This window comes from Astyanax mexicanus, chromosome 9 (genome assembly GCF_023375975.1).
Source record: "Astyanax mexicanus isolate ESR-SI-001 chromosome 9, AstMex3_surface, whole genome shotgun sequence".
Lineage (NCBI taxonomy): Eukaryota > Metazoa > Chordata > Actinopteri > Characiformes > Acestrorhamphidae > Astyanax > Astyanax mexicanus.
The window spans coordinates 5431120-5447059 of record NC_064416.1 but is presented as its reverse complement, the minus strand read 5'-3'; the positions used below and the strand labels follow the sequence as shown (position 1 = coordinate 5447059).

At 38.5% G+C, this 15940-nt stretch overlaps 1 protein-coding gene across 3 annotated transcripts in view; it reads left to right on the top strand.

Moving 5' to 3' along the window:
- Nucleotides 1–15940, top strand: part of LOC103036410 (F-BAR and double SH3 domains protein 2) — a 153044-nt gene that overhangs the window by 134728 nt on the left and 2376 nt on the right. For all 3 annotated transcript variants that reach the window (XM_049483325.1, XM_049483324.1, XM_049483326.1), the window contains 6 exons: nt 6667–6801; nt 8604–8687; nt 9907–10084; nt 10868–11085; nt 13329–13515; nt 13634–13725. In XM_049483325.1, coding sequence (XP_049339282.1) covers nt 6667–6801; nt 8604–8687; nt 9907–10084; nt 10868–11085; nt 13329–13515; nt 13634–13725 — 894 coding nt within the window. The remainder of the gene's footprint in view (nt 1–6666; nt 6802–8603; nt 8688–9906; nt 10085–10867; nt 11086–13328; nt 13516–13633; nt 13726–15940) is intronic.

Here is a 15940-nt window from a genome sequence, read left to right as displayed (position 1 = left end):
AGATAGATAGATAGATAGATAGATAGACAGATAGATAGATAGATACTTTATTGATCCCCGGGGGGAAATTCTTGGCATCCAGCAGCAGGTTACACAATACACAAGTTAAAAAAGATAAAATATAAAATATAAAGATACATATAAATACAATCAAATAAGAAATAGAATATACAGTGTAAATGTACATTCTTCGTGTGTGTGTGTGTGTAATGGAGATGGAGAATGGAGGTAGTGCAGTTGAACACAATAGACAGTGAACACCAGTTGATGTGCATAATGTGAGGATAACTGATGTCAGCCAAACAGAAAGTGCAAATACACAGTTATATAATAATTTAAATTAAATTAAGCAGTGCAAAAGATACGTAAACAGTGCAAAAGATACGTAAACAGTAGATGAATTAACTAGTGAATGAACTACTAGTGCAAAATATGGTAGAACTATAAAAAGTGTTCTAGGCATCAGCAAGTCTGAGAGTGTGTCCATAGCTGGGGGTGTGTCCATGGTGTGGCCAGAGTGGCCGGAATGAAAATAATGCTCCAGCCTTGGCTTCAAGGAGTGGATTTACTTCTCCTTACAACCTAACTGGTATTATTCATACATAATGAGCACCAGATTATAAGATGCTCTGTAAATTTTTGGGAAAAGTAAAGGATTTAAAGTGCACCTTATAGTGCGAAAAATACAGTATACACATTTTTTCACCTGACTCTTCCACACACAGCTGCTCTGTCTGGCACACGGCTGCAGAGCTTCCTGTGTGTGGAGCTGAGAAGCTGGGTATTGTTCACTTTTCCAACACAAACAGGGTTTTTCCCCGTTAACGTCACGTCCTGTAACCTGCCTGATCGCCCAGCCGTCTGCCCACACTCTTCCTGAGCCTGTCAGCAGCATTGTGCTTCAATCAGCCCGGCTAACGGAGAGCAAACACACACACAGTACATATACACACACACACAGTACATACACACACACACGCAATGTTTCTGAAATGTCCTTAAACTACCCTGACGTCTTCTATGGGTCGTGCTGCCAAAAACTTTACATGCATACGAATCAGCCAAAACATTAAAACCACCTGACTGATGTTATATAGGTCCTCCTTACTGTAGCTCTGACTTGTCGAGTCAACTTGATGCCTCATACAGTATATATACAGTACTGTGCAAAAGTTTTAGGCACCAAAGCAAAGTACACTAATCCATTTATCTCAGCAATATGAGTGTTTTTACCTGAAATGAAAGCACCACATATTATATAAACAGATGCAAATAAACATACAGTACATACAGTAAAACGTAACAAGGAATTCTCAGTTTTAACTAAGTATGTTAAATCCTGTGAGCCTGTAAGCTGAAGAACAAAGTGTAGCAATTCCAGATTCTCCTGGATGCTCCTCAGTCATCATGTGTATATTATGTTCAGTTCCGTCAGCAGCTCACCTGATTTACCACATTTAGCAGTAATTTACCAAACCAGGTGTTGATTAATATGATTAGAACTAGAAATAAGCTAATAAACACTTACTGCACAGATAAGAAGCTTTTTCTTTACCGAAATTCCCACAGGTGCCTTAAACATTTGCAAAATACTGTACATCACGACAGGTATCACTAAAACCACATTCACTGTTATTCATGGTTTCATTTTATTGCTGGCAGTGGTTTTAATGTTATGGCTTAATGGTGTACATTGGCATTTACAGCATTTAGCACAGGCTCTTGTCCAGAGTCCGTTAAAATGCTGAGACACGGCCAAAACCAAAGCAATGTTGAACTTGTATTAGGTACAAAGATAAACACAGATACAGAAATAAAACATTATAATAATATGTTAGTGTAATACAAGATATTTTAGTAAGTGCAGCATAATTGTAGGGGTTTTTAAGAAAGTGTTTGTAGATAGTGAAGGGACTGTGCTATCCTACAAGGTATGATTATTTAGCTTATAAGGTACAGATTAAAATAATCCAATTCTTTTGGAATTTTATGAAATATATTTTTCTAATATAATTATAATAACGTTTAAATTAGACTAAACATATTATTGGCAGATTAAAAAAAAAACATCAGCCGTGTTTGTACTGGAAAATAATTAGAAATGATATCTAGGATATTGCCCCTGAGAATATACTGTCTGTTTTTTTTGTAAGATAAGGTAGGGTAGGGTATAGTAAAGTAAGGTAGGGACAGGTAAGGTAGGGTAGGGTAGGGTAATGTAGGGTAAGGTAAGGTAGGGTAGTGTAAGGTAAAGTAAGGTAGGGTCAGGTAAGGTAGGGTAGTGTAAGGTAGAGTAGGTTATGGTAAGGTAAGGTAGGGTAAGGTAAGGTAAGGTAAAGTAGGGTCAGGTAAAGTAAGGTAGGGTAGTGTAAGGTAGAGTAGGTTAGGGTAAGGTAAGGTAAGGTAGGGTAAGGTAAGGTAAGGTAAAGTAGGGTCAGGTAAAGTAAGGTAGGGTAAGGTAAGGTAAAGTAGGGCCAGGTAAGGTGAGGTAGGGTAAGTTAAGGTAAAGTAGGGTAAGGTAAGGTAAGGCAGGGTCAGGTACGGTAAGGTAGGGTCAGGTAAGATAAGGTAAGGTAAGATAGTGTAAGGTAGAGTAAGGTAAGGTACAGTATGGTTAGGTAAGGTAGTGTAGAGTAAGGTAAGGTAGGGTCAGGCAAGGTAAGGTAGACCTCAAATAATGAAAAGAAATCAAGTTCATAATCAAGTTTAAGGGTTCAGAAATCAATATTTGGTGGAATAACCCTATTTTTATACTTCTTGGCATGTTCTCCTCCACCAGTTTTACACACTGCTTTTGGATAACTTTATGCATTTACTCCTGGTTTATTGGCTTGTGATCATGATTATATTCCAGAGGTTTTTAATTTAGTAAAATCAAAGAAATTCTTTATATTTAAATGGTCTCTTATTTTTTTTACAGAGCTGTATATATTACAGTACTGTATATTTGTGTTGTTTCTCTCTATATATAATAAAGGGCGGAGCTCCATCCTCTGCTCTGGGTGTAATATTGACCGGTGGCGTGTCAGTGACAGTGATGAGTTAAGGCGTAATTGAGAATTGATGGATAAGGTGATGAGAGGTGAAAGAGTGAAACATCACTCATCAGAGTGTCACGCCGGGGCTGCGGGTGAATCATTATCACATTATGATTTCAGACGCTTTCAGAAAGTGAGGGAAATTGATGAAGAGGGGTCAGTCTGGCAGGTCTGTGCTCTGCCTCCGCCTGCTGGTACACTGTAGAATTACAGCTGTAGAATTGACTGTAAGGTCAGTTAAATGCAGCACCTGATTAAACTGTGCTGAGAGTCACAGACACCCTGATCCACTTAGATCTGATTAACATGTTTAATATGACCTGCAGATAATACATTGATAAATAAATAAAGTAAATTAATAAATATTTAAAGGTGTGTCTATCTTTTACCTGGCTGTGCTGCTGCTCCTCCTCTTCTCCCAGTTCACTCAGTATTCAGCTCACACCAGCCTGCAGCACAGAGAGAGAGAGAGAGAGAGAGAGAGAGAGAGAGAGAGAGAGCTGGTCAATGAAGAACAAGCAGGGAGAGTGAATCAAGAAGAGAGACAGAGTATACAAGGACCTATCAAAGAGAGATAGGAGGTCCAGTACAGTAAAAAGAGAAGAGGGGGGTATTACTGGGCCAATCAAAGAGAAACAGTAGGGGAGAAAGTAAAGAGAGCATCAGAGGGGCAATTATTGAAAACCAAATAGAGAGAGAGACAGAGAGAGAAAGGTGGAGATCAAATGACTGGGAGAGACAGGAAAAGAGAGAGGGAGGCAGAATATAGGAGGACAATCAAGGACAAGCCTAAAGAAAATGTATAAGAAGGCCAATCGAAGCGGAGCAGAGAGAGAAAAAGATTAAAGGAGAGCCAATCAACGAAAAGAGAGATAGAGAGGGGAGAATATAGGAGGGCCAATCAAAAACAAGTAAAAAAAATCAAATAATGGAAAACTAAAGAGAGAAAAAGAAATTGAGTATAAGAGAGCCACACTGAAAAAAGCAAATAGATTGACAGAGAGAAAGAAAGAGGGTATAGGAGGATCATACAAGGAAAAGCATAGAGAACAGAAGTATAGGGGGAAAATTAAGGCAAAGGTGAGAGAGAAGGAGAGAAAGAGGGAGAGTATACATGAGTACCTGTCAAGACAAAAAAGAGAGAGAAAGAAAGAAAGAAATATATATATAGTATAGGAGGGTCAGTCAATGTGAAAGAAAGAGAGTATTGCAGGGGTCAATCAAGGAAAATCAGAGAAAGAGAGAAAACAGTTGGAGAGAGAGAGTAATGGAAAGCCAATCAAGGCAAAAGAGAGAGAGAGAGAGAGATAGAGAGAGAGTATAGGAGAATCAGTCATGGTGAGCAAGGAGATGGAGAGATAACGAGAGGGCCAATCAAGGTGAAAGAGTGAGAAAGTGAAAGAGGGTCATGTAAGGCAAAGGAGAGCAAAAAGAGGCAGAGAAAAAAAGAGATGCATATACCCCAAACCCTATAAAGTGACACCTTGACCCCACCCACCCCTTATAAAACTGTTAAAGGAAGAGAAAGAGAGTAATGGAGGGGCAATGAAGGTGAAAGAGAATATATGTGGGTCAATCATGGCAAAGAAGTGAGAGAGAGAGAGAGAGAGAGAGAGAGAGAGAGAGAGAGAGAGAGAGAGAGAGAGAAAGAAAGTAAAGGAGGGCCAATCATGGCAAAGAAGGTGGGGTATAGGTGGTAGGAGGGCCAATCATGGCAAAGCAGAGACAAAGAGAGTAATGGAGGGCCAATCAAGGTGAGAGAGAGACTATAGTTGGTCCAATCATGGCTAAGAATTGAGAGAGAGAGAGAGAGAGAGAGGGAGAGAGTATAAGAGGAACAATCATGGCGAAGGATGCAGAGGGAAAAAGAAAGAAAGAGTATAGAAGGGTCAATCAAGGAGGAGAGAGAGACTGAAAAAGAGAGAGAAAGAATAGAAGTGTCAATCATGGCAAAGCAGAGAGAGGGGGAAAGAGGGAGAGAGAGTGTAAAGGAGGGGCAATCAAGGCATAGAGTCAGGGTATATGTGATAGAAGGGCCAGTCATGAACCCAAACTACACCCACCCCATAAAGTGACACCTTGACCACACCCACCTCTTATAACAGTGTGGTAAATAAAAACATAAATAATACATGTAAATACTCTTTTCTATCATCTTTTTTTTTTCTGTGATTAATTAAAAAGCCAGTGAATCCCAAGAGAATAGGATGGCTAATCATTAGGAAACAACAGAAGAGAAAGACAGAAAGAGAGATAGACAGAGAGAGATCAAAGGATGGCAGTAATAAAAAAAGTATATATAGAGAGGGGGATGAGCAGACAAAGGTATGTAGTGATATAGCAAGGAGCAAAAAATACAGTATATAAGAAAAAGAAGAATACAGGTGCATCTCAAAAAAATGGAATATCATTAAAAAGTAACTTTATTTCAGTAATTCAGTTCAAAGTGTGAAACTCATATATTATATAGATGTATTAAACACAGAGTGATCTATTTTAAGCGCTTATTTATTTTATTGTTGATGATTTTGGATTACAGCCAACGAAAACCCCAAAATCAGTGTTTCAGAAAATTAGAATATTATATAAGAGCAATTGGTACTTTTGGCAGTGTGGACAGTGTTTCAAGTCCTGCTGGAAAATGAAATCTGCATCTCCATAAAAGGTTTCAGCTTGAGGTCTAGTGTGAAGTTTCCACAATTAGTTATGGTTTGAAGAGACATGTCATCTGCTGAAGGCTTTTATGGAGATGCTGGATTTCATTTTCCAGCAGGACTTGGCACACTGCCCACACTGCCAAAAGTACCAATTGGTCTAATATAGTATTCTCATTTTCTGAGACACTGATTTTTTTATTTTTTTATTATGTAAGCCATAATAATCAACAATAAAATAAATAAACACTTAATATAGATCACTCTGTGTTTAATACATCTATATAATATATGAGTTTCACATTTTCAACTGAATTACTGAAATAAAGTAATTTTTCAAAAGTATTCTAATTTTTTATGATTCACCTGTAAAACTGTAGTTACGTTTTGTTTTATTTAAATTTCAGTAGTGTAATAAGGCTCTCAGAGAGCACTGTGTGAGGTTCTCACTCACTTTGTTAAAGGTGAAGGTCAGATTTGATTATATAACAGCAGGCGGGGCAGAAAGGCCTCCAGGCTTCACCTTGTGTGTACAGCAAATGTTCTTTAAATGTCTTTAGTGTACTGTGTCAACATTACAGAGTTATTGTTCTGACCGCTGCTCCGGCTCCCAGCCCACGAGTCCGCCCGTTAGTCCCTCCTGCTGATCCTGGATCAGTTCTGCCAGCCTCCACACCCACCGTCAGCCAATCACAGAGCCCAAACCGGCCTGCATTATAAGCTATTGTCCATTAGCTTTTAATAAGGTAATCTTATCTTTCAGTCGCTGTGTCAGGTTCTGGTCTCCAGGGGCCACCTGACCTGCTGTGGTCCAATGGCATTGTACAGGCAGGCAGGTGGATGGGCGACGCCCCTGTTACAGTCAAATACGTGGCTTTATTGTGTCCAGCATTCTCGCAGTAACCTTCAATCTTTAAGTCTTCAGTCCTGCTGTGTTTCAGTAGTGTTGCTGAGCAGCTGTTGTGTTTCTGTAGACCGCGGTGGACTTGGACCGAGAAGAAGGAGAAGATTTGGAGGAAAACATGGAGGCGTTTGATGACAGCAGCTCCAGCCCTTCAGGAACCCTGAGGAACTACCCGCTCACCTGCAAGGTGCTCTACTCCTACAAGGTAACTCAAAAACACACATTATCAGGATCATTATCAAAGTACCGTGCCTTTTGGAGTCTCATATCTGATGTCTTAGAAATGATGCATCTGAAAAGTAATACATTGATACATTTATAGGTTTATGTTTGAGTAAAATGAACATTGTTATTTTATTCTATAAACTACGGACAACATTTCTCCCAAATTCAAAATAAAAATATTGTCATTTAGAGCATTTATTTACAGAAAATGAGAAATGACTGAAATAACAAAAAAGATGCAGAGCTTTCAGAAAAAATGCAAAGAAAACAAGTTCATATTCATAAAGTTTTAGCAACCCTGTAGTATCCCTGGTTTTTAATCACAGTTTTCATGCATTTTGGCATCATGTTCTCCTCCACCAGTCTTACACACTGCTTTTGGATAACTTTATGCTGCTTTACTCCTGGTGCAAAAATTCAAGCAGTTCAGTTTGGTGGTTTGATGGCTTGTGATCATCCATCTTCCTCTTGATTATATTCCAGAGGTTTTTAATTTGGTAAAATCAAAGAAACTCATCATTTTTAAGTGATCTCTTATTTTTGTCCAGAGCTGTATAATAAAGTGTTTGCATTATGCAGGATTTTTGTCATTTATCTGTAAATCTATTATATTTATATTTATATATCCATAATGTCACAGTTATTTTGCCATCTTATCTGTACTTAACACTTAAGTATGCTTATTTTTTGCAGTAAATCACATAAAAATGTATTTTTTTTTTTTTTATTTCAACTGAAGAAGATCTTAACAGTGATTAATATTTTAACCTGTGGATTAGCTAATGTGAGAGTGTGAGTTAACGCTTAAAGTGGTATGAAAAAGTTTGGGCAACCCTGAGCATTTTCATGATTTTCTTTTATAAATGATTGGTTGTTTGGATCAGCAATTTCAGTTAAATACTGTACATCATAACGCAGATGAACACAGTGATATCTGAGAAGTGAAATGACGTTTATAGGATTTACAGAAAGTGTGCAATAATTCTTTAAACTAAAATTAGGCAACTTTTCCTATAGCTTCCAATGAGAGTCTGTTTTTGCTTCTGGTTGAAGGTATTTCAGATCATTCTTCTTTACTGATCATCTCCAGTTCAGTCAGGTTTGATTCAGGTTTCTGATCATAAACAGCTTCTTTAAATCACACCACAGATTATATTTCAGTCATATTCAGGTCTGGGGACTGAGATGATCATCATTCCAGAACGGTGTACTTGCTCCTCTGCATGAATGCTTTAGTGCTTTTACTAGATTTAGAGCAGAGTTTAGTGTTTTGGGTCGTTGTCTTGTTGAAGGATCCAACTTGCAATTGGCCACATTAACCCTTTCTCATAATTGGAGTTATCTGTGTGAATGTAGGTCAAGGGTCAATGAGCTTACCAAACAAATTCTGTGTTTTAATAATTAGTGATAAAGGTATTCAAATCAATAAAACAATAAGGGTGCCCAAATTTATGCACCTGACTAATTTAGTTTAAAGAATTATTGCACACTTTCTGTAAATCCTATAAACTATATAATATCACTGTGTTTCGTCTGCTATATGATATTTAACTGAAATTGCTGATCTGAACAATTTATGATTTATAAGGGGAAATCATAAAAATTATCAGGGGTGCACAAACTTTTTTCACACCACTGTACAGACAAGGTTATGAGTGTTTGCACTCAAACACACCTACACACACCCAGATCTGTGTACACAGGGCTGCCAGATCCAGAACATTCCCACCCTAATCTCTCTCTCCCTCTCTGTCTCTGTCTCTCTCTCTCTCTTTTTCTCAGGCGTCTCAGCCTGATGAGCTGACAATTGATGAACATGAGATGCTGGAGGTCATTGAGGATGGAGACATGGAGGACTGGGTCAAGGTAAACTCACGTTTTGTTATTGTCACACAAAAAACTGTATATTTTTTTCCCTTTAGAAATTTTATTCTGGCTCTTTTTCTTTATATTGCATGAGAAGAAAACAATTAAAATCTTTCCACAACGACTTCCATAAAAATGTCCTGTAAAGTTGCCATTTTGGAGTTTCAATGTTTAATATCAATTAGAGTTTACCCTTTTTTGCTCCTCTATCTTATCTTTGGCCTCCTTTGGTCTCCTTTAGGCCCTGCCTAAAAAGTTTTTGCCTTTAGACTTAGACTGGGAATTCATGTTTTTACTTTACCAGTAAATTAACCCTTACTTATACACAGAAATAAAAGAAATCAGAGGAGAATCTCCCATTTTTAATGTAACAAAGGTCCAGATTTTTAGGTGTAAAAATGGCCTTAGTCAGTGACATTGATCATAAAAATATGTATGTTTACTTAAGAAAATATTCTAAAATGGCAAAATGATACATAAAGTCATTCGGACAAACTAAGGCCACGTTCACATTAAAAGCCACATTGCTCAAATCAAATTTTTTGCTCAAATCTGATTTTTTGCTCAGACCTGATTTGTCTATCTTGACGGTTCACAATCACAAATGTAAGTGATTTGTATCTGTGTGTAATGTGAACAAATCTGTTCCTGAAACGACTCACATGCTGCACATTGATACCTGTATAAACGTCTCCTTCTTCACCAACAACAAAAACCCTCATATTAGAGAGACGAGAGACTCGTAGCTTTATAAAGGGTTATAAATGGATGAGTTAGCAGCTCAGATGTGGAGCATCTTTTGCTGAAGTGCAGAAACAGTAAACAGCTGCTCTGAAGTTCATGCTGAGTTCGAGGAGGTGAAAAAAAAGGACAAGTGGTTTGCTTTTGCTGTTTTTTCAGCTATAGCTGCACAGCTGCACCAAGAGATGCAATGTGGGTACGAGAGAGAAGCACGTAGCGCTAATGCTAATGCGTAAAAGCAAAAACGATCTGTGAATTCTGTTTTGATTTGACCATTCACATTCATGTCAAATATCCATGGATCGGATACGTATCCTGTTTAGGACCACATATGAAAGTGACTCAAATTAAATTTGGCATGTTCACACAGCCATGAAAAAATCAGATCTAAGCGACATAGGGCAAAAAATCAGATTTGAGTCACTTCAGCCTGGTAATGTGAACATAGCCTAAAGTTGTGTGTGATTCCTGTTGACAGGCACGGAATAAAACAGGCCATGTTGGCTATGTGCCAGAGAAGTACCTGCAGTTCCCCACCTCCAACAGCCTGCTGAGCATGCTCCAGTCCCTGGCCGCTCTGGACACTCGCTCGCACACTTCCAGCAACTCCACGGAGCCTGAGCTGGCCTCAGGCAGCATCAACGGAGACGCCAGCAGTGAGTATCACTAAAATACAGAAACTGTCAAATGCATTTATTTGTTTTTCCTACATAGTAAATGAATAGTGAAGTGATCTATCAGACTATGAAGGAACACATAATTAATCATGTAGTAACTTAAAAGTGTTAAACAAACCAAAATACTCTGTGAAGAAGCATTTAGATGCTCTTATCTGGGGAGCTGTTAACTTGTGGTTTCTGAGGCTGGAAACTCTGATTAACTTATCCTGTACAACAGAGGGAACTCTTGCTCCTCCTTTTCTGGGGCGGTCCTGATGAGAGCCAGTTTCATCATAACATTTTTGATGGTCTTTGTGAAGACACTTGAGGATATTTCAAAGTATTTATTTCTTTACTTAGTTGAGTAGTTGTTGCTTCTCATAATCTGGATTCGAACATTACTCAAATATTCACTATTCACTGTATACCTGTAACTCTACCTCTTCACTACTTTACTTTAACTGATGCTCTCAAACACTTTATTAAGAGACAAGAAATTCAAGTAATTAACTCTTGATGAGTTCAGCACAGCTGTTAACTGAAAGCCTTAAATTCCAGGTGACTCTACCTCATAAACCTGACTGAGAAAATCCAGCAGAGATGTGCAAAACTGATCATTTAAACAAGAAGTGCTTCTTTGAAGAATGTAAAATATAGTCTGGGTTTATTTAACACTTTTTTATTTACTAAATAGTTCCATGTTTTTCCTTCATAGTTTGGATGAAGTTATTTTAATGTCACACACTGACTCCTCTCTCTCTCACATTTTCTCTCTCTCAGTGAACTTTGTGAAGGCGATATATGACTATGAGGGACAAACGGATGATGAGTTATCTTTCCCGGAGGGCGCGGTCATCCGGATCCTCAATAAGGACAATCAGGAGGACGATGGATTCTGGGAGGGGGAGTTCAATGGTCGTGTGGGCGTCTTTCCATCTGTACTGGTGGAGGATCTGACTGCAGAGAATGGTGACATACACTGGGTCCCCGATGCTCAGGTAGGAATGAGGGGGTTCCAGAACATTGTTATTCCCCATTGTTTAGAGTCCAAAGGTTGGTGGACACCATCTTCTTCATCTCATCTTCTAAAATTAAAGTTTTTACAAAGAAATTTGACACTGTTTGGTTGAACAAAGGACCTACATTTGGTACAACCAATTTCGTTATAGGGAGTTGTCAGTTCACTTGAGACCGGGTGCTCATTTCCAGTAATGAAAGACTAACTTTCTGTCTTTTTTAAACAGAAAGAGAGCAAAATACTGAAAAGCAAAGATTAGTTTACCATTTCAGAAACATTTTCTGATCAAATCTGATTAAAATCTAATTAAAACCTCTTAAACAGTTGATGGTGTTCGACTCTAAAATGCAAAAAAATATTTTTCAGCTTGTTATGGCTGCTGCGCCTGCGCAGATCTCCACAGCAAGGGTGCTTCCCCAGTAGTACACTGACACGCCTTCACTCTCTGCACTACCAGCATTTATTTAAACAGGTTTTGATTAGGGCTATTTTTAAGAGTAGTAGACACCTATCAAGCAGTGTAATAGTGTGTAATTTCTTAAATATTTACCTTGTTCCTGTTGGATCTTGGATCTCATGGGTGATATGGCCAAGAACTCATCAGGGAAGGCGTTGCTGCTTCCTTCCTGTAATTAACCTCAATACTGAGACTGTTTTTAACAAGCCTCTTCTAAACGAGAGAAGTCTGTCTGCTCTGTCCTCAGCACGGCTCTGATTAGCTCGGTTAGCCTGCAGATCTGAGTAAAAACAGCAGAGAAAAAGATGCTGCTGATAAAGAGCCTGAAATAAAAGGTGGCAAAGCTAGTAAAGCTATAAAAGGCTGTAAAAGCAAGTCTGTAAATACTCTGACAGCTACATCTGTAACTGTAGCTCTCCACTCCAGTGCTGAAGCACTTTCAGGATTTTATAATCGCCAGCTTAGTCTGATTAATTGACGCTTTAATGACAGCAAGGCGTTTTTCCAACAAGACCATTTGACGAGACGGCCAAGTATAATAAACTCTGAATGAGCATCTGTCACGGTGTAAATCTCAGATCTTACAAAGAGCCAATTATGATTCTTTATGAGTCAATTTCAGTGCAGTCTTAGTCAAGATTCAATTACTGCTGTAATAAAAGAAACAACACACACATTATACACTTTTAACCAGTGGTGTTAAACTCAATATTAAAAAAAAATCCAACAGAGCCAAGGGCCTGATTACGTCTATATTTTTGAATAATTTTAGAATAAAATATTGCTATATAAAAATTGTACATTGTATATTCACAATATGCCAAAAACTGTAACAGCTAAATACAGCCACTTGAAGCAAACCCTTAAATTATTCTACATAATTAAAAATGTCTATATTTGAGTTCTTACTGGATGATATGGAAAAATATTTGAGTTTGTTATTCTAATGTTATATAGAGTTAATTACAGGTAGACACTCTTACTGACCAATTCGTTTATGTTTATATGGGTTTATTCTAATATTATATAGAGTTAATTACAGGTAGACACTCTCTGTGTCCACTGACTATGTTTATTTGTGTTTATTCTAGTGTTATATAGAGTTAGTTACAGGTAGACACTCTCACTGACCACTGACTTTATGTATATTTGAGTGTATCCTAATGTTATATAAAGTTAATTAATTTATTTTCTAATATTATAAAGAGTTAATTACAGGTAGACACTCTCACTGATCACTCACTTTATATTTATTTGGGTTTAGAATTCTAATGTTATATAGAGTTAATTATAGGTAGATACTCTCACTGACCACTGACTTTATGTTAATTTGGGTTTATTCTAATGTTATATAAAGTTAATTAATTTATTCTTTAATGTTATATAGAGTTAATTATAGGTAGACACTATCTGTGTCCACTGACTATGTTTATTTGGGTTTATTTTAATGCTATATAGAGTTGATTACAGGTAAAGACTCTCACTGATCAGTGACTTTATATTTGTTTGGGTTTAGTATTTTAATCTTACATAGAGTTAATTATAGATACATACTCTCACTGTCCACTGACTTTATGTATATTTGGGTTTATTCTAATGTTATATAAAATTAATTAATTTATTAATTCTCTAATGTTATATAGAGTTAATTACAGGTAGATAATCTCTGTGTCCGCTGACTATGTTTATTCGGGATTATTCTAATGTTATATAGAGTTAATTACAGGTAGATACACTCTCTGATCACTGTGTCCATTGCTCTACAGGTATCATCGTGTCCCAGGTTAACATCATCTTTGCCCCCGTTACCCCTGTATGAACAGCCCCCCTGCAGCCCCTATACCAGCCCAGATGCCGTCTCCGCCCCCGCACTGCCCCGCTCGCCCTCCGCCCTCAACGGAGATCACAAACTGCCCGGCCTGCAGAAAGCACCTCCCCACAGTAAGAAACCAGGTAAAAATTAGCTCTATTCAAGCCTCACATCACTATGCGGATTTGTTTTGCAGTACATTGAATGTTTCGGTGCTTTGTATCAGTGACACTGCGTATCCTTGTTTGTCTTTTTGTAAAGATCACAGCTCCAGTCTGAGTCCAGAGAGTCCAGGCTTCTCCCAGCCGCCCAGATTCACTCCGGACGCATCCGGCCCAGGCAAACTACGACCTGTAAGCAACCTTATCTACAGCTACAGGGGTCGGACAATGAAACTGAAACACCTGTCATTTTAGTGTGGGAGGTTTCATGGCTAAACTGGAGCAGCCTGGTGGCCAATCTTCATTAATTGCACATTGCAATTAAGAGCAGAGTGTGAAGGTTCAATTAGCAGGGTAAGAGCACAGTTCTGCTCAAAATATTGCAACGCACACAACATTATGGGAGACATACCAGAGTTCAAAAGAGGACAAATTGTTGGTGCACATCTTGCTGGAGCATCTGTGACCAAGACAGCAAGTCTTTGTGATGCATCAAGAGCCTCGGTATCCAGGGTAATGTCAGTATACCGCCAAGAAGGACCAACCACATCCAACAGGATTAACTGTGGATGCTGTAAGAGGAAGCTGTCTGAAAGGGATGTTCGGGTGCTAACCCGGATTGTATCCAAAAAACATAAAACCACGGCTGATCAAATCATGGCAGAATTCAATGTGCACCTCAACTCTCCTGTTTCAACTAGAACTGTCCGTCACCACAATAAATTACTGTGCTCTAAAACCAGGTGTTTCAGTTTCATTGTCCAACCCCTTTATATTCATGTGTTGGACTCTGTGTGTGAAGATAAACTGCAACAGTTATTTGCTACAGAGTCGAAACAGTGATGAACGATGTTAGAGTCAGACATTACATCTTACAGATAAGTCTGTTGGAGAAAATTTAAGCTTTTTCTCAATTTAATATGCATTTACTAAAGCCTGGCTTACAGCCAAGCGATAACAAAGAAGGTTATTCTTACAGTTTGGGAACAGAAGGAAGCACCTGCAGCAAGAATTTGGATCAGTTCAAATGATAAGAGTAGGATTTAGAGAGGAGGACAAAAATGGATTTGAGAAACACTCACTTTATCATTTTGTTTCTTATCTTAAGGCACAATATTGAAAAAAACTTGACAGTACGACATTCTCTTGTTCTGCAATATTAAAAAAAAAAAAATCACTGCCCTTACATGTCATTACGTTGTTGCATGTTGTAGAGTGATTTGTAAGACAATTTACCTTAATTAACATTACTTAATGTTGCACATCCTGAAAAGGTCAGGAGATCGCTTGTTCGAATCCCAGACATGCAGCTTGCCATCAGCTGCCGGAGCCCTAAGAGTGCACAATTGGCCTTGCTCTCTCTGGGTGGGTACAGTATATGGCGCTTTTTCCCCTCATCACTCCTAGGGTGATGTGGATCAGCACAAGGCTGCATCTGTGAGCTGATGTATCAGAACCGAGTTGCTGCGCTTTCCTCCGGGCGCACATGTGTCGGAGGAGGCATGTGCTAGTCTACCCCTCTTCTTGTTTTGTGGCATCACCAGTAATGGTGGATATACAGCTGAGTAGCAGCTGAATGGGTGGGACAATTGGCCAGATAATTTGGAAGAAAATTAAGAAAAGTAGAAATAAAATTTAAAGAAAAGTTGAATTGCCATAGGTTTTTATTTTAAAGCTGCTATTTAAAGTAATAAAAATGTGTCAAGGGTAATATTGCGAGAAATTTACTAACTGATAACTGAACACACCTCATAACTGAACACACCACCAAACAAATCAGTGTAGATATAGCAGATTATAAGGAGCACTATCAATGAACATCTATTTTCTGATCTATTTTCATACATAAGGTGCACCGGATTTTAAGGCGCATTAATGTCTACATCGAAGTGAGCAAGGGTGTCGCCATGTTTTCCTTCTAATGGGGAAGCTGGGGGGAGCGCATATATAATCAAAACTGCAATTCTTAAAAAAACATTTGTGAGCGCTGGATGTTAGCTGCTAACCGCAGAGCTAGCGGGATGCGAGTACCACCCGTTAGCACTAGACAGGGGACGCTATCAGGGCACTATCAGCTAGCAGCTTAGCCCATGCAGACTACTCGCCCCTGAATAGGGAAAAAGAGCTTGCGCTGCGGTTAGTGGCTAATGCTAATGCTGCTGCACCCAGCCTTAGAGCTGGAGAAACTTCACTGAAAACTCACCCTCATAGTGGTGTACTTCAGCGGAGTGGCTTTACTGCTCCTTAATACCTGACTTTTAGAGTTCATACATAAAGCACACCAGATTATAACATGCACTGTCGATTTTTGAAAAAAATAACAGATTTTAAGTGCACCTTATAGTTCAAAAAATAGGGTATTCACAAGCACTGTTGCTTAATGTTGGGTGTAAGCTAGCAATGAGCA